The sequence below is a fragment of the Girardinichthys multiradiatus genome, chromosome 17, assembly GCF_021462225.1.
Source record: "Girardinichthys multiradiatus isolate DD_20200921_A chromosome 17, DD_fGirMul_XY1, whole genome shotgun sequence".
NCBI classification, from domain to species: Eukaryota; Metazoa; Chordata; class Actinopteri; order Cyprinodontiformes; family Goodeidae; genus Girardinichthys; species Girardinichthys multiradiatus.
The window spans coordinates 21,703,808-21,726,696 of NC_061809.1; the positions used below are offsets into that span (position 1 = coordinate 21,703,808).

The 22,889-nt window shown below is 39.6% G+C and overlaps 1 protein-coding gene and 1 long non-coding RNA gene across 2 annotated transcripts in view; both read right to left on the minus strand.

The window, feature by feature from the left end:
- Positions 1–225: 225 nt before the first annotated feature.
- On the minus strand, positions 226–19,699 carry ccnd2b (cyclin D2, b). The gene is made up of 5 exons (XM_047390230.1): positions 19,295–19,699; positions 16,983–17,198; positions 7,455–7,614; positions 5,249–5,397; positions 226–2,778 (listed from the first exon to the last, which is right to left on the minus strand). The coding sequence occupies exons 1-5, from the start codon at positions 19,487–19,489 to the stop codon at positions 2,614–2,616; spliced, it is 885 nt and encodes a 294-aa protein (XP_047246186.1). The 5' UTR covers positions 19,490–19,699; the 3' UTR covers positions 226–2,613.
- Positions 19,700–20,486: 787 nt separating this feature from the next.
- The window catches only part of LOC124883235, a 51,287-nt gene continuing 48,884 nt past the window's right edge, over positions 20,487–22,889 (minus strand). The window contains exons 2-3 of the long non-coding RNA XR_007042123.1: positions 21,050–21,218; positions 20,487–20,526 (exon numbers count right to left, since the gene is read on the minus strand). This is a non-coding gene — a long non-coding RNA (uncharacterized LOC124883235). The remainder of the gene's footprint in view (positions 20,527–21,049; positions 21,219–22,889) is intronic.

A 22,889-nucleotide genomic window follows, 5' to 3' on the forward strand; every position in this document is an offset into this window, starting at 1 on the left:
GTCTCCTGTTTTTTGATGGTTGACCCCAGGTCTCCACTACTCCTGCTGTTCCCTCTTAGCACCTGCCTCTAGCTCTTTCACACACACCTACTCTGTCTAGCTTCTGCTGACCTTTACTGCTTTAATAATAAATAAAACAATTTATAACCTTTTATTTTGTTTTCTGGTAGCTATAGTGCCCCCTGGTGGCAGCTGAACCTTACAACAACAATAAAAACAGACCAGTGATTTTAGCCAATTTATTGAGAACAAATTATTGAGGTACACAGGTGGTTGTGCATGGGGATAAATGGAAAAAGATTTGTATGAACAACCACAACAAACAACTGCAAAATTGAATAAATGGGTACCTCAATAAAAATAAATGACAATGCATTTTACTGAACTGATCCAAACTTGTTCCCCGAATAGATAATTTTTTTGTATAGAACACCTTATAGGTTTTTTATTTTATTTTAACTAGCACCAGACATGAAAATCAGCCATGTTAAAGTAGGCTGGAGGCACTTTTAAATCAGTGGAATCTGGTAGATGGATTCTTAACAGAGAAAAAAAGAATAAAAGTGAAACCCGTCCAACGAATCAGGAGTGAAGTCATTGTGTGTGATGCGGCGTGTGATGAGGTAATTGTAAGATGGCCTCTCGCTGTGTCTATCCAATTTAATTATCCTGAGGTACACAAGAAGCAGCAAGAATGTTGATAGAACAAAGACAGAACAAAGACTACAACGATTAAAACAATAAATGAATATAACATGCTGATCAAAATAGATTTCCAGTCCCGCACCAAACTCTGCTCCTTTTCCCTCCGGTACATTGACAAAAGAGAAAAGCAGACTTGTTACATATACAACATATAAAAAATATAGCAGCACACAAGTGAATGACAATAAGGCATTTTTTGTGTAAGACTAGGAAAGAAAAAGCTTAATAGCAGCAAAGAATGTTGTAGATTATTTCTTTTTACTTTGGAAATCTCTACACAACACAACACATAAAAGCATTAAACATGCTGAACCTTAAAGCATTTTTTTTTAAGCAATTTGGCTTTTTTTGCACATCGAAAAAGGCATCAAAACGAATTAGAAACAGTTTCGGTTCTAAAATGTCATGAATTTCAAGCATTTTTGTTTATTTAGATGTTGGTTATTTACACGCGTAAAACGGACGCCTTTAAAACTGCAGTTCAGAAAGAAAAACACAAAACAGAAAGATGTAACTATTAGATCTAATGGATTGGGTCTAAACAAACTGACAGGGAAATAATTCAAGTTTAGGATTAAACAAGCACACTGAAGTCTACATGTGGCTTGTCCTGGTTTATAAACTCTTACATTAGGAGGGTGATTTTAATAAGTCTACTAACCAGTTGAGGCGAAGCATTCAAGACAACATGCTTCACCCCACGGGAATCCAGCCCAAAAAAAACAAAAAACAAATAACTTAAAAGAAAAGAAAGAATAAAAACAAATGATCCCTCCTTACTTTTTCTCACAAACCATCCCCTTACCAAAACTTAAGGAGTGTGTTTTAAAAGTGCATCAACATCGTTCCACGTCGCCCTCTACAAAAGGCCCAATGGTGTAATTGATAACAAGAGAAAAAATGATACACATTTCTCCTCCTGTCACTCTGATTTCCTGCAAAAATCCTGCAGAAATATCATAAAGCTTAAAAAAAATCCTCACTTTGCTTTTTTTTTTTGCAACCCATACCTTTGCACACTTTTCAAACAGTTTCCACATGCTTTTGTCTCTCCTTTACAACAAAACCAGCAGGCTTTCTCCGTCTCCTCTATAACCTTAAGAAAATAACTTGCAAAAACTTTAGTTGTTTTTTTTTTAAAGCTCTTTCATCAATGCCAACCCCTTCCAAACAAACTATTTAACACTCCTAACTGCGTTCTACCAACAACAACAACGTGGCCTTGGTAAATTGAAATGCCACACCAACAGCTTTTGGAAAGAGCAGCCACCGCTCCGGACCGCTATCATTTCACGTCCTTCCTGTGAGCAGGCCCAGCCCACTCCGAGCCAGCACTTCTCTGCATAAATAATAAGCAGTGCTACAGGTGCACACTATGATAGAAAGAGCCGCTAGCTAAGATAGCACTCCTCTGCTTTAATTACTGCTATATGGATTTCCAAATAAAGGAAAACTGTAAATTAATAACTACTCACTAAAGCTGGTTAAAGAGTAATAAATGCTGGCTAAATATACATCATTCGGTATATCTCATATATTTATGCAATTTTCAAGTATGAAAAATATTTTCAGGTTTCCGGTCTTGGAACCTAAGGCACTATCAAGTTTTCAACAATTATCCGTCTGTTTCTTTTCTTAAATAGCTTGTTTCGTTACAAGAGACGTGTCTTAAAAAAAAAAAGGTGAAAATGGACCCAAACCAGGTGTGAATGGGGCAAACAAAAAAGGAGAAAAACTACTAATTTCTTAGTTTCTAAAAGTTCATAGATTGTCTCGCCATCACTGAAGGGGACAACTTAAAACAGATACTGGCAGCTCATCCCCCCCCACCCCTCCCTCCAGCGTCACTCTCCTGTCAGTTCATTAGTAAGCAGGCACATGTCGGCTGAGTTGGGCGGCGATGGGAGCTCATAAGTTGACATCACGCACGTCCGTGGGGGTGCTCGACTGATCCTGCTGCTCCCTCGATTTGCTGCCACCTCTGATGCCGGTCTCCGGTCTGTACTGCTGACCCTGCTGGAGGCTGGAGGCCAGCACACGCTCAATTTGCTCCTGGCACGCCCTCAAACAGTCCTGGAACAAGACGAGGGTCAAATGTGGTTAAACATGCATGCTTCCTTTAAATGTTCCTGGATCTCAGAGCTAATTAAGCATGTGCATTGCAGGGCCTGACAATCGCATTTTATTCACATTACAACTAACAATGTTTTAAATTGGGAATTTGCGTGACTACACAATTTTCAATTTTTTTTTTTACAAAACAGAAATCTGGAATATGTGGAGAGAATTGGAGGAGAAATACCCCAAAATCCTTCCAACTGTAAATGTATCAAAAGATGTTTCAGCTATAATGAAGTGCACACCACACTTTTTAAATTATTTGTAAAAACATTGGAAGTCAATGTATCATTTTGTGTCCACTTTGAGGGGTTATAATGTGACAAAAATGTAAAAAAAAAGAGCTATAGAAACTTTTACAAGGACAAAAAAAAACTCTGATTAGTGTTTCAATAACCTTTATTTTGGCAGCTATTTAAGCAACATAAAAATGATTAAAGATGATTCATTAGTGCTCGTTTTGTACACTTGTACAAATGTTTTGTTTTTGCTATTTTTTTCATGCAACCTTTCATTCAACTTCTTTATTCACATGCTTGGCATACCGGGGGGGAATTATGTGTTTTGAGGTAGGTGGTCCTGTCTGCATCATGAGCAGAACAATGAGTACCAGCGTACTCTTAACCCCAACAGAGTAGCGATCAAGACACGGCAGCTACAGCAGTCCTCTCTCAGACTCGATGCACGTTCAAGTGAGCAGAGAGGTCCATCAGGCAACAGATAAGCAGATGTAGAAGTCTGTATACCCTTCCTCCACCACAGCTTGGGTTTAGAACATGGTCAACCCCATGTAGAGGCCTAGAGGAAATGGCTCTGACCTACTGCACCGAGCCCTCCTAGTTTCGGCCTGAAACAGAACACAGGACAGTGGGACCGGATGTTTTTGGAAAACTTCTCCTATGAAAGAGGATCCTTTCTCCGTCCTCCACCCCCCACCCCCAGCAGGTCTGTGTTGAAGATGTGGGAGGTCTGCCTCCCTGAGCCGAATGCACAATCCTTAAAGAATGAGCCGAAGTTGGCAAAAAAAAAAGAAAAGAAGAAAGGCCAACATTCCTGTAAAATGTACGAATAATTGGAACCTGATGGGTTGCAGTCAGGGGATCTTGTTATGACGGCGATGCTGGGGGGCCCAAGTAACCATAGTAACGTAACCACAGACTATGACAGTGTTTGTGTTGGTTTTAACACAGTTTAAAGCCCATCGCTAAATATTGTTAGAATAAAACAATTCCTGTGGTATATGTGGTAGCTTAGTGTGACTACAGCAGAAAGACACTGTGGGTAATTCATATTTAATTAAAACTTCTACATGCATTTCATAATAGCCAGTGCTGCCCATTAATTAACTTTACTTAAGCTTCATAAATAATGAACTAGTATGAACAGATTTATTTTTCCTGCTCCTTGCACAACAACAAAACCCTTACAGACATCATTTATATCTCACTAGATCTGCTTTTAGCCTGAGAACACATTTTGGTCACCCAACATGAGGTGAGAGCCCCCAATTAACAACTCAATCTCTAATGAGAAGAGCTCGACGATGGATGGATCGACTGAGGCTCCTACAAACTGTTCATGTCAACATGTCAGACTTTTCCAGACTCAAGTTTCCAACCCGGTTTTAAAGCATAAATACAAAAGTCTGCTATGAATTTCTGTAGCGGTCAAGTTTTAAATGTGGAGCCTGCAAAGAACAGAGGAAGGAAGGAAGGAAGGACAGCTAGGTGGATGGACAGAGAACCGAATAAATGGATGGATAACGGAAAGAAAGGACAAACAAATGAATAAATGGATGTCGGAGAGAAAAAAGAACAAAGTAATTACATGACGGATGGACGGATAGAAGGATGGATGGAGGGAAACGGTGTAGAAGTACAAATACTTTGCAAAGCCATTATAGTTTTAGCTAGGCTGTATTATAAACCATTATGTGAAATTGCAGAGTTTAAGTTTTGTGTTTACTATTAATATGGTAGAGCACACCTGTTGTGAGCGTCCTCACATGTACGGTATCACTGTTTTACATTCAGCAGTGCCTAACCCAAGAACCAGCTGACATGTTTTCTGCAGATAGGACAACAGAACATCCACCTAGGATGTTTCTTGCCTTCGCTGCAAACATATTCCTCCACCAGGAGGGGTCCACAGCTAAAGAGGGAGGCATGCAAAGAAACTGCATGTGTCCTACCACAAGAATGTGGGTGCTGAGTTTTAAGAAGACATTCCCCCAGCCAGTGCTCTTTATAGCAACAGTCTAGCTGCCCGACCAAGAACCAAAAAGCTCTCTCTCACCATGAAGAGCAAATAGCTTCAGTCTGCTGCAACTGAAGTCGTCACTGTTGTTTACTGAAGAGCCTTTTATACTGCTTGCGTGCGATATTGCAATCCTAGCTTAAAACTGTTGTTTTGGAGCAACACTAACCACTTCAGTGCTGGTGATCTTGGCCAGCAGGTCCATCAGGTCGTCTCGACTCAGCCTCTGGTCGTTGTGGTCCAGCTGCAGGCCGCAGATAGCAGCTGCCATGCTGCCGGTGGCGATCATGGAGGGCGGGTTCATGGCGAGACGGTCATCTGTCAAGAAAAGACATTTGATGCAATTATTCCAACAGCAGAGAGACTAAATGGCCGCATCAGTCTGTACGTGGCAGGTGGAAATGGATCATCTCCGATGTGCACACTGCACAGCTAATCCTGAATTTTCCCACAGTCTAGATTTCAACAGTAGTAGCTACAACAAACCTGTGTGGGTTTTTCTTCTTAGAAACCTCCGCTCTGATTGCAAAAGCAGAGCAGGAATTTCTCCCTCTCGCTGCGCATTGAGCTCCAGGCATGACTCCCCTGAGTCCATTTGTGAGTCTGAGAAACTTTAACTACAGCAGAGCTCGATGGAGGAAGTAAAACCTCCTGAGCTTATTTAAACCTGGAAAAATTTAAGGTTTCCCTTATGCAATCCTGACCCCTCTGTCTCAGTACAAATTCAACTGCTGTGTGAAGAAAGCCTCAAATGTTTTTTTTTAGAGAACATTATTGAACAAACAGCATCATGAAGACCAAGGACCACAGCAGACAGGTCAGGGAGAAAGCTGTGGAGAAGCTTCAAACAGGACAACACTGAATTATTTACTATACATCCAAAATGTTATGAGAGACAGAAAACCAACACTGCACATCACCCTAAATATACCTGCAATAGTCAAACATGGTGTTGGCAGAGTCATGCTTTGGAGATGCTTTACTTTAACTGGGACGGGACAGCTGGTCAATGATGGATGAACCTAAACACTATTTAATCATGGAAGAAAGCATGTTGGAGCCTGCAGAAGATTTGAGACTGGGGTAGGGTTTCCCCTTCCAGTGGGTCCCTAACAGCCTGAACAGCCACAGCTACAATGGGGTGGTTTAGGTCAAGGCCCATTATTCATGTATTACAACTTGCCCCTGCAACGAGAAAAGACTTTCAACGTCTGTATGACTGTGCACCAACAATCCGACATTAACACCAGCAGGTCAGCAGTTTTCTAGTTCTTGTTTCTTATTCTCAAAAAACCATTTCAGTAAATTTACAGTGCAAATACAAATCTAAAGAATATAGTGGAAGTTTAAAACAACAGCCGATTACCTGCAGAAAAACAAGTTTTTCTGCAGTCCTGCTGACCTGGTAGCTTTAATTAAGGCCCTCTGCAACCATCCTACCCTCAAGGGAAAAGCTGTCCATATAGGAGGAGCTCCGCCAATATAAGAATAACATCTCCACTCTGTATAAAACTTTAAACATTTACATTACAGCTCAACTGCAGCAGGCTTCCCCTTTTTTCCCCCCACTGCAGCTGCTTTGAGCTTTGATATGAGCAGCTGCTTATGAATAGCAGAAGCAACCGCTGAAACACACCCAAACGCATACAGAAGTGACACAGAAAACTTTGCAGAGCTGAGCAAGGCATGAGACTCATTAAAGAGCCCCGTGTTTGCACCGATTGGCCCGATCCAACTGCGCTGACGTTTTTGAGGGATTTAATCGCACCCAAGTGACCCCCCCCCCCTGTTTTGTTTCCTTCATCGAATTAGCTGGAGAGGGTTTGGAGATGAACAGCAGTCTTGTGACAGACTCCTACACATTAGACGATCATAAAGTAGTAGCTCTGTCCAGGATATGAAAATATTAGAGTGATTCCTAGTGTAGGCAAAAAATCCCATGGAAATATAACGGAAAGGCCTAAAGGGACCAGTTTTTCCCCGTAGCTTACAGAGTTTATTTTGGACATGAGGTCAGGATGGGAGGAGGAAGGAAGATCAGCCTGACTCTTCAACTGGAAGCTTCCCTGTCAACAAACAATGCAGGACCACTAGTGCAGGAGCAGGACTACATTGCAATAGAATGAAATATTTAACAGTGAATGTAGCTAATCCAAACACAGATTAGAGATTACTGGAGGAACATGGATGAGAACTTTAAGCAGCTGTGAAGAAGCGGTAGGGGGTGTTTTAAGGAGACAAGAAAGAGGATAAATCACAGATGACTCACTCCGGGAGAATGCTTGCATGTGTGGGAATATTCTGGATAAAGTAGGAATGGTAAAAAGCAAACATGTGAGAAAAAGTGCAATAAAAAGCAAAAGAGCTGAGGTTACCTGTGGCACAAAGGGCGATGAATGTCAGCGAGTGTTTACGGACCATCGCCTGCTTGTCTTTGGGAAGGGGCAGCCGGCGCATGATGTGCTCTATAAAATCATTGGGGATGACTGACGCCATGTTCCACTTCAACTTCCCCAGGACAACCAGTTCCCAGTCCTAAAGCATTCAAAAATCACAAGTCAGTGGGGTTAAATACTGTGATTCTAGACAAAATCCACCCAGTTTGGCTTTAATGGCGTGCTGCCATGACTTCATTGACCATGAATAAGATCACAGCCACTCCTTATTCCTGGAGGAAATAGCTCTGTAAGAAGAGTAACGTTTCTTCATTTTATCTCTCCTCACTGTATCTTATTATCTGCATGCCTTACTCATTCCTCGCATCCTTTGTGTAAATATCGCTGGCATGTGACAAGCTTTGCCCTGCTTGGAGGCCCAGCCAATAAGACACCAAGCCCCTAGCTTCCTGTCACAAGCCTCAAACAGCTACAATGAGTTCACACTGCACAGGCAACAGTCAGTCTTTGTAGCTGCACATTTTCACCGTTTAATTTCCTGTGTCTCTGTTTTACTGCGCTCAGAGATGAAAGATTTACTAATCTTTCATCATGTCTTGCTAAACTTTCCATACCACGACTATAGATTATTCATTTTCGAATGTATGTTAATTTATGATTACCACAGGAGTCATTTGCTGAAACAGATCAGTTTATACATGAGTCACAAACATGACTTTAGACTCAAATTGAATTTCACTTCTACTTGAACCCTTTGACTTGATTTCTTGCACCAAAACACAAAGTGTGTTACAGCAGCGCTGCAATGACAGAGACACTCCTCCCCTACCTGCAGCTTCATCTGACCAGAAATTATACAGAACTGCTGCTTAAAACATCTGGATGGACCAGTTCCTTGTTTACACTTTAAAAAAATGTTAGTGCTGTCTTCCAGTTTGTTTTAAAACAATTTGCAAGCTGCCATAAATGTGTGGCCATTGTGTTGGGTGATGGACTAAGTGTGAAAAGTGTTTTTTCTTAAAAAACAAAATAAACCAAAACCAACATAAAAAATTGTAAGTTTCAATATCCCTCTCCCCTTCATGTCAAGCAGGTGGGTCAACCAAAAAAAATGTGTTCTTCGTATATTATTTAGGTTTAATATATCACAAGTGAAATACTGCCATGTTATAGTTAAGGTATAATAACACTTATGCTAAAACATGCTTTATTTATTTGTCCACATGCTAATGGCCCATTTGGATTTAATGCATTTTTATTCAGATGATCATGAAGTTTTTTTTACCATGTTTCACTTCTTGAATCAGTTAAAATTAGATGTATAAATTTCCAGACAGCTTTTGACAATCCCCACTAACACAATTATATGAATATATATAACTTAAGTTTTCTTGCACAGACTACAAGAAATCTGAGGCAGAAAAGATGGAATAAAAAAATAGAGAGGAAACAACATCTAAATTCCTTCTGACATTTAAACTCACACAAAGAATTATGAATTAAAGCTAAAAATGAACTAATGTAACAACTAAGTTTTTTGTGCTTGTTAATTTAATCACGGGGGCTTGGAACGTCACAGGTTCAAACCATGTCAGGTCTCTTTGCTTTGAGCCTGAGCTACAAACAGTCAGTGCATCCAACCTTAATTATGTCTTATTAAATCAACTTGATCACAAAATGTATTTCTATATAGTTGCATAATTGTTAATTGAATGATCTGTTGCTTATATAATATTGTGAAATCAGGGTTGTACTGTTGCAGTTGTTTAACATGAAAATATTTCTTTATGTTTATAAAAGTCCAGTAATTTTTTTATGTCTGGGTAAGTTTGCTCTTTATTTTCTAAACTTACCAAAACACTTTTTAAATGATTTAAAAGTTAAGGACTTGGACTCTACTTGAGACTTGAATGCCTTGGATTGGGACTTGAATCTAGACTTGAGACTTACTTGCAATACAGTGACTCTGTCCCATATCTCTCTGTCAAGTCAGACGTTTACATACACTCAGATTACTTTCACTAAACAATATATAAAGGCCTGGATGATGATGGCTGTGTCCAAATTCAGGGGCTGCATCCTTCAAAGGCTGCTTTGTAGGCCGATTGCGTCACCGCGATGTGATGAAGGCTGTCCATATTGTCCATTTCCCCAGATTTGTAGGATGGGCCTAGTGCACTCCTTCGTGAACCACCCTATCCCATGATTCATTGCGGGTCAAAGTAAACTGTTGAAATAGAAGTAGCAAAGGCCAGAGGAGAGAGAAAAGCTGTGAATAAATTTTCGTAAATTGTGCTTTATTTACAAAAGATATCGCTTATTTGCAAAGGTGCTGCGACGTGTTCGGAGTTCTCAGCTTCGGCTGCGCTAAGAGCCGGCTCACCTCGCTCTACCGGAGGCCCGACACTTCGGATTTATACTCCCGCTGTTTAACAGTTAATGTTTGGTTTATTAATTATAATGTTAATATGTTTAGTGCTTAGGTTGTTAAACGTTTTAACAATAAATTGTATTATATTTGTCATTAATATACTTTGACAGTGTTATTTTTTTTATTTATGAACATAAAAATTATTTTGAACATTTTAAATGGCTGATTAATGAACGAAAATATAACAAGAAAGCAGCGTTAACCTTCGAGCTCCATTTTTACAGCTTCACTCTGACGCAGTTGCTAGGCGACAGAAGCTACGCTATGGTAAGGGCGGGACCAGCTGATGAAGGCTAGATGTCCAAATTCACAGCCGATCACTCCCAGCCTTCGCGGTTTTTGCAGCTATCGAAGGAACCGGCCTATGTAGACCAGTCCTTCGAAGGATTCGGCGCCTGACTTTAGACACAGTCTTAATTTGCAACATTTGACTCAAATGAAGGCACACTTCGGGATGCATTTTTTATAATTTGTGGCAATAGTGGCCTTTATTTATTTGAAGTTGTCGAGGAAGAGTGGCAGAGCGAGAAGGGAAAGACATGCATTGAACCGCCCAGGCCAGGGAATCTGACTCAGGACAGCTGCGCCAAACACTGTAACCTCCATATATAGGTCCTTCTCAAAATATTAGCATATTGTGATAAAGTTCATTATTTTCCATAATGTAATGATGAAAATTTAACATTCATATATTTTAGATTCATTGCACACTAACTGAAATATTTCAGGTCTTTTATTGTCTTAATAAGGATGATTTTGGCATACAGCTCATGAAAACCCAAAATTCCTATCTCACAAAATTAGCATATCATTAAAAGGGTCTCTAAACGAGCTATGAACCTAATCATCTGAATCAACGAGTTAACTCTAAACACCTGCAAAAGATTCCTGAGGCCTTTAAAACTCCCAGCCTGGTTCATCACTCAAAACCCCAATCATGGGTAAGACTGCCAACCTGACTGCTGTCCAGAAGGCCACTATTGACACCCTCAAGCAAGAGGGTAAGACACAGAAAGACATTTCTGAACGAATAGGCTGTTCCCAGAGTGCTGTATCAAGGCACCTCAGTAGGAAGTCTGTGGGAAGGAAAAAGTGTGGCAGAAAACGCTGCACAATGAGAAGAGGTGACCGGACCCTGAGGAAGATTGTGGAGAAGGGCCGATTCCAGACCTTGGGGGACCTGCGGAAGCAGTGGACTGAGTCTGGAGTAGAAACATCCAGAGCCACCGTGCACAGGCGTGTGCAGGAAATGGTCTACAGGTGCCGCATTCCCCAGGTCAAGCCACTTTTGAACCAGAAACAGCGGCAGAAGCGCCTGACCTGGGCTACAGAGAAGCAGCACTGGACTGTTGCTCAGTGGTCCAAAGTACTTTTTTCGGATGAAAGCAAATTCTGCATGTCATTCGGAAATCAAGGTGCCAGAGTCTGGAGGAAGACTGGGGAGAAGGAAATGCCAAAATGACAGAAGTCCAGTGTCAAGTACCCACAGTCAGTGATGGTCTGCGGTGCCGTGTCAGCTGCTGGTGTTGGTCCACTGTGTTTTATCAAGGGCAGGGTCAATGCAGCTAGCCATCAGGAGATTTTGGAGCACTTCATGCTTCCATCTGCTGAAAAGCTTTATGGAGATGAAGATTTCATTTTTTAGCACGACCTGGCACCTGCTCACAGTGCCAAAACTACTGGTAAATGGTTTACTGACCATGGTATCACTGTGCTCAATTGGCCTGCCAACTCTCCTGACCTGAACCCCATAGAGAATCTGTGGGATATTGTGAAGAGAACGTTGAGAGACTCAAGACCCAACACTCTGGATGAGCTAAAGGCCGCTATCGAAGCATCCTGGGCCTCCATAAGACCTCAGCAGTGCCACAGGCTGATTGCCTCCATGCCACGCCGCATTGAAGCAGTCATTTCTGCAAAAGGATTCCCGACCAAGTATTGAGTGCATAACTGTACATGATTATTTGAAGGTTGACGTTTTTTGTATTAAAAACACTTTTCTTTTATTGGTCGGATGAAATATGCTAATTTTGTGAGATAGGAATTTTGGGTTTTCATGAGCTGTATGCCAAAATCATCCATATTAAGACAATAAAATACCTGAAATATTTCAGTTAGTGTGCAAGGAATCTAAAATATATGAATGTTAAATGTTCATCATTACATTATGGAAAATAATTAACTTTATCACAATATGCTAATATTTTGAGAAGGACCTGTATGTTGCGCCTGATCTACCACTGAACCATTGGCACCCCGCTTGTGGATGTATTTTAGGTAAACACCTCTAAAACACTGGTTCCTAGTGTAATACAATAAGAAAATCAAAAGAAATCAGTAGACCTCCACAAGTTTGGTTTATTGTGAAGACGACACATTACAAATATAGAAAACAGCATAAGTATGTCCGGCCATTACACCGTTCAGAAAGTAGATGGGTTCTGTCTCAGAGATTAATGTAATTTGAAAAAACATATAACAGTGGACAACAACCTTAATTTTTGGAGACATACCCTAGAGTCCAATTAAACTTAAAACAACGTGTTTGATCACAATGACGACATTCTATTTGGAGGAAAAAGGTGGAAAAGTACGGGGTGGCAGCATCATGCTGTGTGCGTGTAATGGAGGGACTGGTGCACTTCATTAAATATATGGCATCATGAGTAAAGAGCATTATGTAAAAATATTTAAGCAACATCTCAGTCAACCAGCAGGGTAAAGCTTTGGAACAGATCTTCTAAAAAGGTCAACGACCCTAAGCATACCAACAAATTACTTAAAAAGTGGCCTACAGACAACCGAGTGAATGTTCTGGAGTGGCCATCATAAAGCCCTGATCTCAGTCCCATAGAAAACTTGTGGGCAGAGGTGAAAAGGTTTGTGCAAACAAGGTGGCCTACAAAACCCAGTCGGTTCCACCAGTTTTGTCAGGGAGAATGGGCCAAAGTTACAGTAAACTATTGTGAGAAGGTTGTGGCAGGAGACCCGAAATGTTCGACCAAAGTTGGAGTTTAAAAGGCAACAACACCAGATTGGAAGATAATGTATGTAAACTTTTAAATTTGAAGAAAGTTTTATGTATTTCTTTGTCAGAAACAATGCAACAAGAACATCGTAACAGGTCAGTTTAACATACTAAAAAGGTGTTGCATACTGGATTTCTAGCTATTGGCTAATTTGCAATCCTTGTCCCTAGTTAGTCTTGTCCATTTGAAGATACACTGCAACAATAATCTTAACGTAATTTTGAAATACCTCGATTAAATAAATACTAAAGAAAGCATCTGATTGAAACAAGAAATTACAAGATAGAAATATCCATATCCAAATAAATTACCTGAAAACATTCTCCCTCTCTCATTGTTCTGGGATTTGTCAAGTTGAAATAATTTCCTTAATCCAAATTGAGCTAAAGAAAAGTGCCCCATTTAGTTGAATTTAATGTCAGACAGGGTGAAAGGTTATAACTGCAGCTGCGGGATCTAAAAAGCAATTTTAAAGTGCAATACAGTGAATAGCCAGTAGGGGCATGTTTCAGGCTATTGCTGGCTACAAAGGTTTACAGCCAGTAAAACTAAAACCATAATGCCGATTTTTCTTTGTGCTCCTAAACCCATCCCATTCCAGTTATGCGAAGAATAGAGTGCTTTACTCTCTCTAGTCTCCCCCACCTGTGGGTGCACACTGCTGGTCAGCTGTCTGAAACAAGCTACTTACTACTTACAAAACAGAAAAATAATACTAAAGGAGAACCTCCCATCACTCCTATTAGGGTAATGTGATTTTGAAACTACAGTTATTAAGCTACAAATGGCATGTCTGCAGCAGACTAGCCACCAGAGCAAACAGACCGACTAATTGACTCGCTATCATCAGATTCTTAAACTCACAGTTTTACTCTAAGGAGAGCTAAACAGCCAAACCTGTATAATAAATGTAACGGGTGTTTCTTTCTACATTTATGCTAAACTTTAATAATGGGTATGTTCTATTATTTTGGTAGCAGTATGAATAACTGTTAGTTGTTTCAAATAAAAGCAATTAGATCACATAACACATTAATATGAAGCCACAGGATTTTTAATCAAGTTAATCATACCTTGAAAGTCTCATGCCAGCTTATGTCTTGCTCTGAGCCCAGAAAACAAATGAAACAGACCTTGAAGTCAGACTTACTTGTCAACCCTGACTTCAAAATCCAATATGGCTGCTGTGCTCATAAAACCTAGTGAAAGTTGCTGGAAAAGCGTTCTTCTTGCTTCGCAGACTGTTAAATAAAACTGGAGTTATGATTTTTGTGGCTATATATTTAGTGAATCATATTTACAATGTTCTTATAATAAAGTGTAGTGTTAAAAGAACAGTAGGAGACCTCCACCCTGGCTGTGATGGAGTTGAAACTTTTGTTGGGACCCAGCCATGGAAACAACATTAAAAATCCGGTACGGACTTTTCTGTAACTTTCAAAATAAATTGCATTTAACTGACTTCCAGCAACTGAGGAAAGGGGGGTAGCAGCAGACTTCCCATGATGCCACTGTCTGAATAAGAGTACCCCCTCTCCAACAAGCTGACCTCTTCCACACCGGTGTTCATCGGGATAGGAGGGGAACAGCGCGCTAATGTCTCTTTGTTGGCAAACCTACATAACTCTTCAACTGGATCCGAGAGTGTCATAAGATCACGCGATCATATGCAGTGAGTAACTGTTTGTGTACCCAGTATTCATTCATAAAAACGGGAATTAAGGTACACGCCTGGCTTGACTTTCTCTCTCTGAGGCCTGCAGAAGCAAACGGTGTCCCAGAGAAGTCCCTGCAGAGATGCTGTCTCTACAAGCCGAGTGAAGCGGTTTCCTTGCCTGAGAGGAGGACAAACAATGGAGGCCGCATCACCGTGGTAACGTGCAGTGTGGTTGGCGGACACAACGAGCCGTCTTTCATCCACAGCTACAAAGGTTAGCTGGAAGCTAACCCTTTTGTTGACACAGCGGCCGTACCTTCTATTTAAAGGGTGATTTTAAACAGAAGGTTGATCATAACGCGCCGTCCGCGCTTATGCATGTTAACTCTTTTATTAACCCTGGTATTTTAAAGGTGTGTGTTTTGATTCTGGTGCTAAGCTATCAGCTTCTTTGTTTGCTTCAACTGCTAACAGGTAAGGACAGTGCTTGCTGCCAAATATTATCTACCCAGAAAGATTTAGTTTTCAATCCAGTGAATAATGTGTCCCTAACATAATTTTACTAAATTTGATAACTAAGTAAACACCATTAAGCCCCATTTCTCCAGAAAGATTTGGCTCTTTTCCAAAATACGTCCTTAAATATTTTACCATTCCCTTAATAATATTTCTTTAAATATTATTTTTAATAAATAAAGGCAGCTAATGAGACACCATTGAGAAATGGTCATCCAGAAGGTTGGTTTTATTCAGAAGATCATTCTTAAAATATTATTTTATTAAAATAATATTTTACCTGATCTTCTATTGTGAAGGGTTGTCTAAATGTTGCTGATTATTGCCTAAGTTGGTTCCAAGACTAACTTAACTTCACTTCCAGATTCTTCAAGATAATCCTTGGTTCTCACACATAAACATTGCATGGTAATGTTGCATCACTCTTTTGGTCATGATTTCTAATCATCTTTAATCAACTGTTTATATTCTACATAACCCATTAGTCTTGATTATTCTTTAATTCTGCTTGGTAGTTTAGTTGGATTGTTTTAGCAGAGTAAAGGGTTTGTTGATTGAAATATGTTTGACTTTGAGTTGACTTATTTTTGTTAATAAATTCTTGTATTTTAAGAAATTGTGTGAATTCATCCCATGTTTCTGCAGAGTTTATGCTGTTCAATAATGTCAGAGCTCGTCTCACACCTTTCTATTTTGTCCTAATACCATCGCCTTACTGGGCTGGTATTCACAGGACAACCCTTAACAGACCAAAATATTATTTGATAAAATATTAAAATATTAATATTAAATAATATTCTCAGATTCATAATCCCAACACTTTAAACTGCCCATAAAAACAGATAGCTGAGCTCAATCCACCGTCACAAGACAGAACAGGTTTTCTGGAATGTCTTGATGGAGCACTTGTGATGTTTGAATGTGCAAAATATGGTTAACAAAATCCCCCCCCCTCTCTCTTTTTTGGTAGACTAAAGGCCAAAAGCTAAAAGCAGACAGACATCTCCACTTATTTACAATCTACATGGCTAATTAGCAGCACAGGCCAAAGGAAAATATTTTAATTGAATTTGCTAAAACCAGAAATATAATTAAATAAAAGCCAACTGCATAGCTAAAACCTGGTAAAACTACTTGACAATTAAACGTAGTGATGATCAAAAACGGATGCGTGTAACTTCTCACTTCCTCTACGGTAAAGCCAACCCCTATAAAGTAAACGTAGTAGGCAGTGCAACCCCGACACCAGGTGGGGACCGTCCCCACCACCTGTCTGCCAAAAGTTTCTTTGTCACCTCCGATGACGGTAACCATTCACATTTGCGTGGGTTTCCTGTACATAACCTGAATCTTACGAGCTTGCGATAAAAGATCAGTGATTGTAAGACGAGCAGGGAAGAGCTTCTGCTGTTGGTGCACTCGTTTCCTGAACACTGAAAACTGTTTTGACAACCTCTAATTCAATCTGTTATTTCTACATACTTGTTATGTCTAACAGATGCTATTCCTAATTAATGATCAGGTTGCTAAACAAGGAATTTTATACAAGATATCTTATTTTACTCACTTTTTGGCATCTGTAATGCTAAAATAAAACTATAAACAACAAAAACCCACATAACTACACTGATATCTCTATCTTATACTACATTGTTGGCACTAGATGGCATCACATGCCTCTACAGTCCACACAAATCCACAGCACAGAAGTGGCTGTGTTGTTGCAGTTTCACTTGACGAAAATTGGATACTTCCTGTGAGACTAATTTATCCATTAGCATTATAATATCCTCCAGAAAAAGAATGTGATGCTGCATTTTTGTAGGCTCACATGAATGCATGAATGAATGAATGAATGAAAGCTTGGTTCTTACCAGCAGTTCTCGTGGTGTGATGGAGTTGTCTGTGTACACGCAGAGCGTCTCTGCTGATAGCGGCCTGCAGTCCTTCAGCTTGGTGGCCAGGAAGATGCACACGGCTCCCAAAAGCTGCAAATAGTTTTTTCTTGTTGGCATCACTGCTAGAAATCTGTCTAAATAATTAATAGCTAAAGGGAAGACGTCTTGGTTGGTGTTTTCCGCTTCACAAACCTGGAATGAGAGGAATTTAACAGAGAGAGAAAAAAGAAAAACTAAGGATTTTTTTTCCAGACAGCTCCAACTGAATTAAAATAAGTGATAAATAAAAGTAAATCAGGTTCGTCATATACAGTGTTTCAATGTGTCTTTTTCTCTTATCTAGGTGTTTAATGATATTTCAGATATGCATTAAAAAAAACTGTATTTAGGTTGTGTATAAAACAAAGACAGCTCCAAGGTTAAAAAACAGTGTCTTATTAATCATCCTAAGGTGCAATACAGCTGATGTCCACCAGGGGCAGACTTCCTCATTACTGGTTCTAGACATTACAGCTTAAAAATCTCTACAGGTAACTACAAGCGACAGGGGCTCGTCAGGGCAGCGTTTCATGCCCAGAGATTTCAGACATAAAATGGTGTCTATCAGCGGACGTTTGAGCAGCCACTCTAATCGTTCTATGGTGCAATACAGATGGCATCCACCAGGGGGAGGCTTTAACGTATTAGTTACTCCAAATGAAGATTTATAGGATTTCAAGACAGCTGAAAAATCTGCACCGTTTTTATACCCACCTTTTTCAGACATAAAATAGTGCAGTCTACCATGAGGTGTTTAATAAAGACCATTGATCAGTTATATACTAACATGCAGGATGCTTTGCACCAACTTAAAAACCAATAATTTTAAGTAATTTTCAAAGTGAAGCCGCTTTTAATCATTCTGTTTAACCAAAGCGCAATTAAATTGACATCCACCAGGGGCAGAATTTAAGATATTGGTTGGTCTAAATGTTTACAGCTTGAAAATTAAAATGACTTACTATAAATGGATGCTGGTCATTTTGGCTACTTCGCCTTTTCACACCTAATGTCAGGTATACGATAATTGCTTCCGATGACAATATATATTCAAAGAAATTACGTGTTAAAACCTGAAAACCTCCAGAATTGATGTAAAAATGTTTTTTCAAAAAAAGGATATAAATGAACTACAACATATAAAATAAAAATATTTTGATATGCTTTTTTAATGTTATTTTGACATGCATTGTGGGCACCATCTTGAAAACACTGATCAAAACAATGTATATATGCACGCACAGTGACGTCATAGGGTGAAGAAAATACTTTGCAAGTAAAAGTTGCGTCAGAATGAGAAACAGGCCAAGTTGGTGATTTTTTTGTCATAAATAAAAATAAATAATAAAAAAAATAAATAAAACCAAGTAATATATCTAATAATTCGTTTTGGAATACAAAAAATAGAAACATTGTGTGTATTGCAATTTATAATTTTGCATTTGCAAACTAAATTAGTGTTTTAATGTTTCTTACTGGTTTCTGATTAGAAGATGCATTACTAAACGTGCCCAGGCTCTTTACAAATAGGTTTAGAGGGAATCTGCGTGTAGACCAGTGGGATAATTTCCCCTTTTAAGGTTACATCGCTAATTTTCACAGCAATTTACTGAATGAAAGGCAACAAATTCAAGCAAATTAGCTCAGTAGGAAGTCGTTCTCCAACCCCCCTTCTCGTTTTTCAAACCCTCTTCCTCGTTGACGATTGCTTCTTTAATGAAGATTATGATAAACAATTAATTCAAAATCTTTTCAGATGCATGTAAAATGTTCCATGGAATACTTTCCGACGATCGAATCGAATGGAGGTTTAGGAAATTTAAAATATTTCCTTTCACAAAACGGAAAGCGCCTTTGCCTGCCTGTGGCCTTAAGTTTGAGTCACAAAAAAAAAAAAAAGAAAAATCGTAATAATTAGTGAAAATGGAAAATACCAGATTTTCGATTATGTAAATTAAGATAAACTCTTTAGCTGTCGCCTGAGGTCGGTGTGAAGCAGAAAAGCCCTACAGTGTGGCTATAAAGTAATGTAAATAAGTAGCTAAGCACATTGAGGCTGATTTTTCTCCTGGGTGGAATGTCTGACTCCCCCACGCCTTTGGTGAGTCACTCATTCAATTGTAAAACAGGTTAACATCCAGAGAAGCTCTTCTTTGAACTCATCTCTAGTTTAAAGCCACATGTAGCTCAAAGGCAAACATCCAAATAAACGCGACAGAAATGAGCTAAAGTATAAATTTCCCACAAACCTCATGCATCCAGCCTGCAACCATTCTTCTCATGTACGGCTGAATGTCCTTCTGGACCCGCTGGAAATACGAACACTGAGGTAAAAAACTGTCCTCAATAGTTAATAAACTCTGCAGCACTCTGTCATCATAAAGGATGTTTGGGTCCGACTGTGCTTTCACGGCTGTGTCCGACTCCAGGCAATACAGCTCCATGACTTGGTCTCCCTTCTGTTCTTCCCGCACTTATCTGCTTCTTTTGCGTGACTAAACTGATAGAAATAAAAATATATATAAATAAATATTGTCACAGTAACTTCATCAGCCGACCAGAGGAGCAGAAGTCCCCGAGACGAAGCATGAGGCTGAGGCAACGAGGTTCACTCCCGACCTGCTGCCTCTCGGGTCTGCTGCTCCTTCCTCCAGGCAGACGAGGCACAGCAAGATGGTACTTCCGAACAGGTTTTCAAAATAAAAGCCGCAGCATTTTTACAGGACGTCCGGCGTTTTAAAATGAAAACAAAATAAAATAACTAATGAAGTGATATAATAAAATAAGGAAATGTAAATAAAAGACACAATAAGAGATAGTAAAATCATTAAATAAAAAAAAAAAATTTATTCAATTTAAAAAAACTGCATAAATTCAAACACAAAAATTTAACAAAAACAAAGAATATAAAATAAAATACAAAAACAAGATGCAATAATAAATTAAGGTGCAAAATCAGACAGGAAATGACATGATAAAAAATAAAATAAAATGCCAAGTAAAATAAAAACAAAATATTATTAAATAAAGTTAAGTAAAATAAAATGACATTCAACAGTAAAATGGTACATACCTTCTTAATAGAGTTCATTTCAATTCAGTTCAATTATAAAATAGGTAAGTAAATATAACAATATTTTTTAAAACTATCCTGGTTGTCCCCAGAACAGAACAAACCTTTATTCAGTCTGTTCAAGACACTGGCTCTGATGCTGCTACCCTAATAAATACCTGCATTTCTGTAACAAGCGTAAGGCAGATTCACAGCAATTTGTTGCAATCTTTGAAGGAAATAAGTTTCCTTAAGAAATGCAGTGTGCTTTGTCCTTTCGTGTACTTGTAAGTTGGAATTTACGAGTTCCAAGTCAGAAAAGTCAATAAGACTAGCCACCATATTTAGTCACATTATACAGATATAGAAAAGAAATATAAGTACCTTGGTAAGGTATGCAGAGACGGCTTCTTTCAGAATTAGGAGAGTCTACAGAAATGTCGAAAAGGGGTGGTCAGATAGGAGTCATTAATAATATTGTGGTTGCACCCCAAAACCAATAGCCACGGCAGAATTTAAAGTGTTTTATCAGGCTTTTGTCAAATACTGGGGTGAGAAGCCAGAAATGACACCCACTATCAAAGACAAACACTGGAATAATATAAAATTATTAAATAAATAAATTATACAACTCAACAAAGCTTGTCATCTTTGGTCTTAAATTAACTTCCCTAATACACGTTAAGAGAGTCTGGGCTAAGGGGTGACAGCAAGTTGGTACCGATGTTCAGAATCCCAGAGAATTCAAACGTTTCTGGGGTAACTGTAGGGTAAAACAGCCTCTGGTTCAAAATCATTCTGAATTCACATACAAGATTTGAGAAAGGAAATGGACCTCTACCATTTTCCAAGCTAAAATAGATGTAAAGTTAATGGGATGTTCCACTTGTAACACCATTGGAAGCTGGAATATCTGAGTATGAAAAAAGTAAGAAAAACAAACCAGACTCACCTTGAATTAAGAGGTTAGAGGTTTCTCAATAACCCAGACTTTAATAGTTAAAAGGGCTGCTGCACACTTGAAACAGAGAGGACGTCACAGGGATAAGCGGTTTATCTGCGCCATCAGAATTTAGTTGTGGGAAGTTGGAGGCTTCTCAACCAATCTTACTCCAAGATGTCTGCAGTGCACATAAGCAACCGTGATAGTATCAGATAGAAGCAGCAACAAACATTTTATTTGAACCTGCAGTGGTTTGTATCTCGTCACATAAGCTAAGCAGCACTGGACTGTGTTTATGAGTGGAAATATGAATACAGGTCCTTCTCAAAATATTAGCATATTGTGATAAAGTTCATTATTTTCCATAATGTAATGATGAAAATTTAACATTCATATATTTTAGATTCATTGCACACTAACTGAAATATTTCAGGTCTTTTATTGTCTAAATACGGATGATTGTGGCATACAGCTCATGAAAACCCAAAATTCCTATCTCACAAAATTAGCATATTTCATCCGACCAATAAAAGAAAAGTGTTTTTAATACAAAAAACGTCAACCTTCAAATAATCATGTACAGTTATGCACTCAATACTTGGTCGGGAATCCTTTGGCAGAAATGACTGCTTCAATGCGGCGTGGCATGGAGCCAATCAGCCTGTGGCACTGCTGAGGTCTTATGGAGGCCCAGGATGCTTCGATAGCGGCCTTTAGCTCATCCAGAGTGTTGGGTCTTGAGTCTCTCAACGTTCTCTTCACAATATCCCACAGATTCTCTATGGGGTTCAGGTCAGGAGAGTTGGCAGGCCAATTGAGCACAGTGATACCATGGTCAGTAAACCATTTACCAGTGGTTTTGGCACTGTGAGCAGGTGCCAGGTCGGGCTGAAAAATGAAATCTTCATCTCCATGAAGCTTTTCAGCAGATGGAAGCATGAAGTGCTCCAAAATCTCCTGATAGCTAGCTGCATTGACCCTGCCCTTGATAAAACACAGTGGACCAACACCAGCAGCTGACACGGCACCCCAGACCATCACTGACTGTGGGTACTTGACACTGGACTTCTGGCATTTTGGCATTTCCTTCTCCCCAGTCTTCCTCCAGAAGCACCTTGATTTCCAAATGACATGCAGAATTTGCTTTCATCCGAAAAAAGTACTTTGGACCACTGAGCAACAGTCCAGTGCTGCTTCTCTGTAGCCCAGGTCAGGCGCTTCTGCCGCTGTTTCTGGTTCAGAAGTGGCTTGACATGGGGAATGCGGCACCTGTAGCCCATTTCCTGCACACGCCTGTGCACGGTGGCTCTGGATGTTTCTACTCCAGACTCAGTCCACTGCTTCCGCAGGTCCCCCAAGGTCTGGAATCGGCCCTTCTCCACAATCTTCCTCAGGGTCCGGTCACCTCTTCTCGTGCAGCGTTTTCTGCCACACTTTTTCCTTCCCACAGACTTCCCACTGAGGTGCCTTGATACAGCACTCTGGGAACAGCCTATTCGTTTAGAAATTTCTTTCTGTGTCTTACCCTCTTGCTTGAGGGTGTCAATAGTGGCCTTCTGGACAGCAGTCAGGTCGGCAGTCTTACCCATGATTGGGGTTTTGAGTGATGAACCAGGCTGGGAGTTTTAAAGGCCTCAGGAATCTTTTGCAGGTGTTTAGAGTTAACTCGTTGATTCAGATGATTAGGTTCATAGCTCGTTTAGAGACCCTTTTAATGATATGCTAATTTTGTGAGATAGGAATTTTGGGTTTTCTTGAGCTGTATGCCACAATCATCCGTATTAAGACAATAAAAGACCTGAAATATTTCAGTTAGTGTGCAATGAATCTAAAATATATGAATATTAAA

Excerpts from the sequence above, each read along its gene's own strand:
- ccnd2b (XM_047390230.1), bottom strand. The coding sequence starts at position 19,489 with ATGGAGCTGTATTGCCTGGAGTCGGACACAGCCGTGAAAGCACAGTCG. Across the intron at positions 17,199-19,294 it reads TTGCAGGCTGGATGCATGAG|GTTTGTGAAGCGGAAAACAC; the intron begins GTTTGTGGGAAA and ends CTCTCATTCCAG. Across the intron at positions 2,779-5,248 it reads AGATCACCAGCACTGAAGTG|GACTGTTTGAGGGCGTGCCA; the intron begins GTTAGTGTTGCT and ends GTCTTGTTCCAG.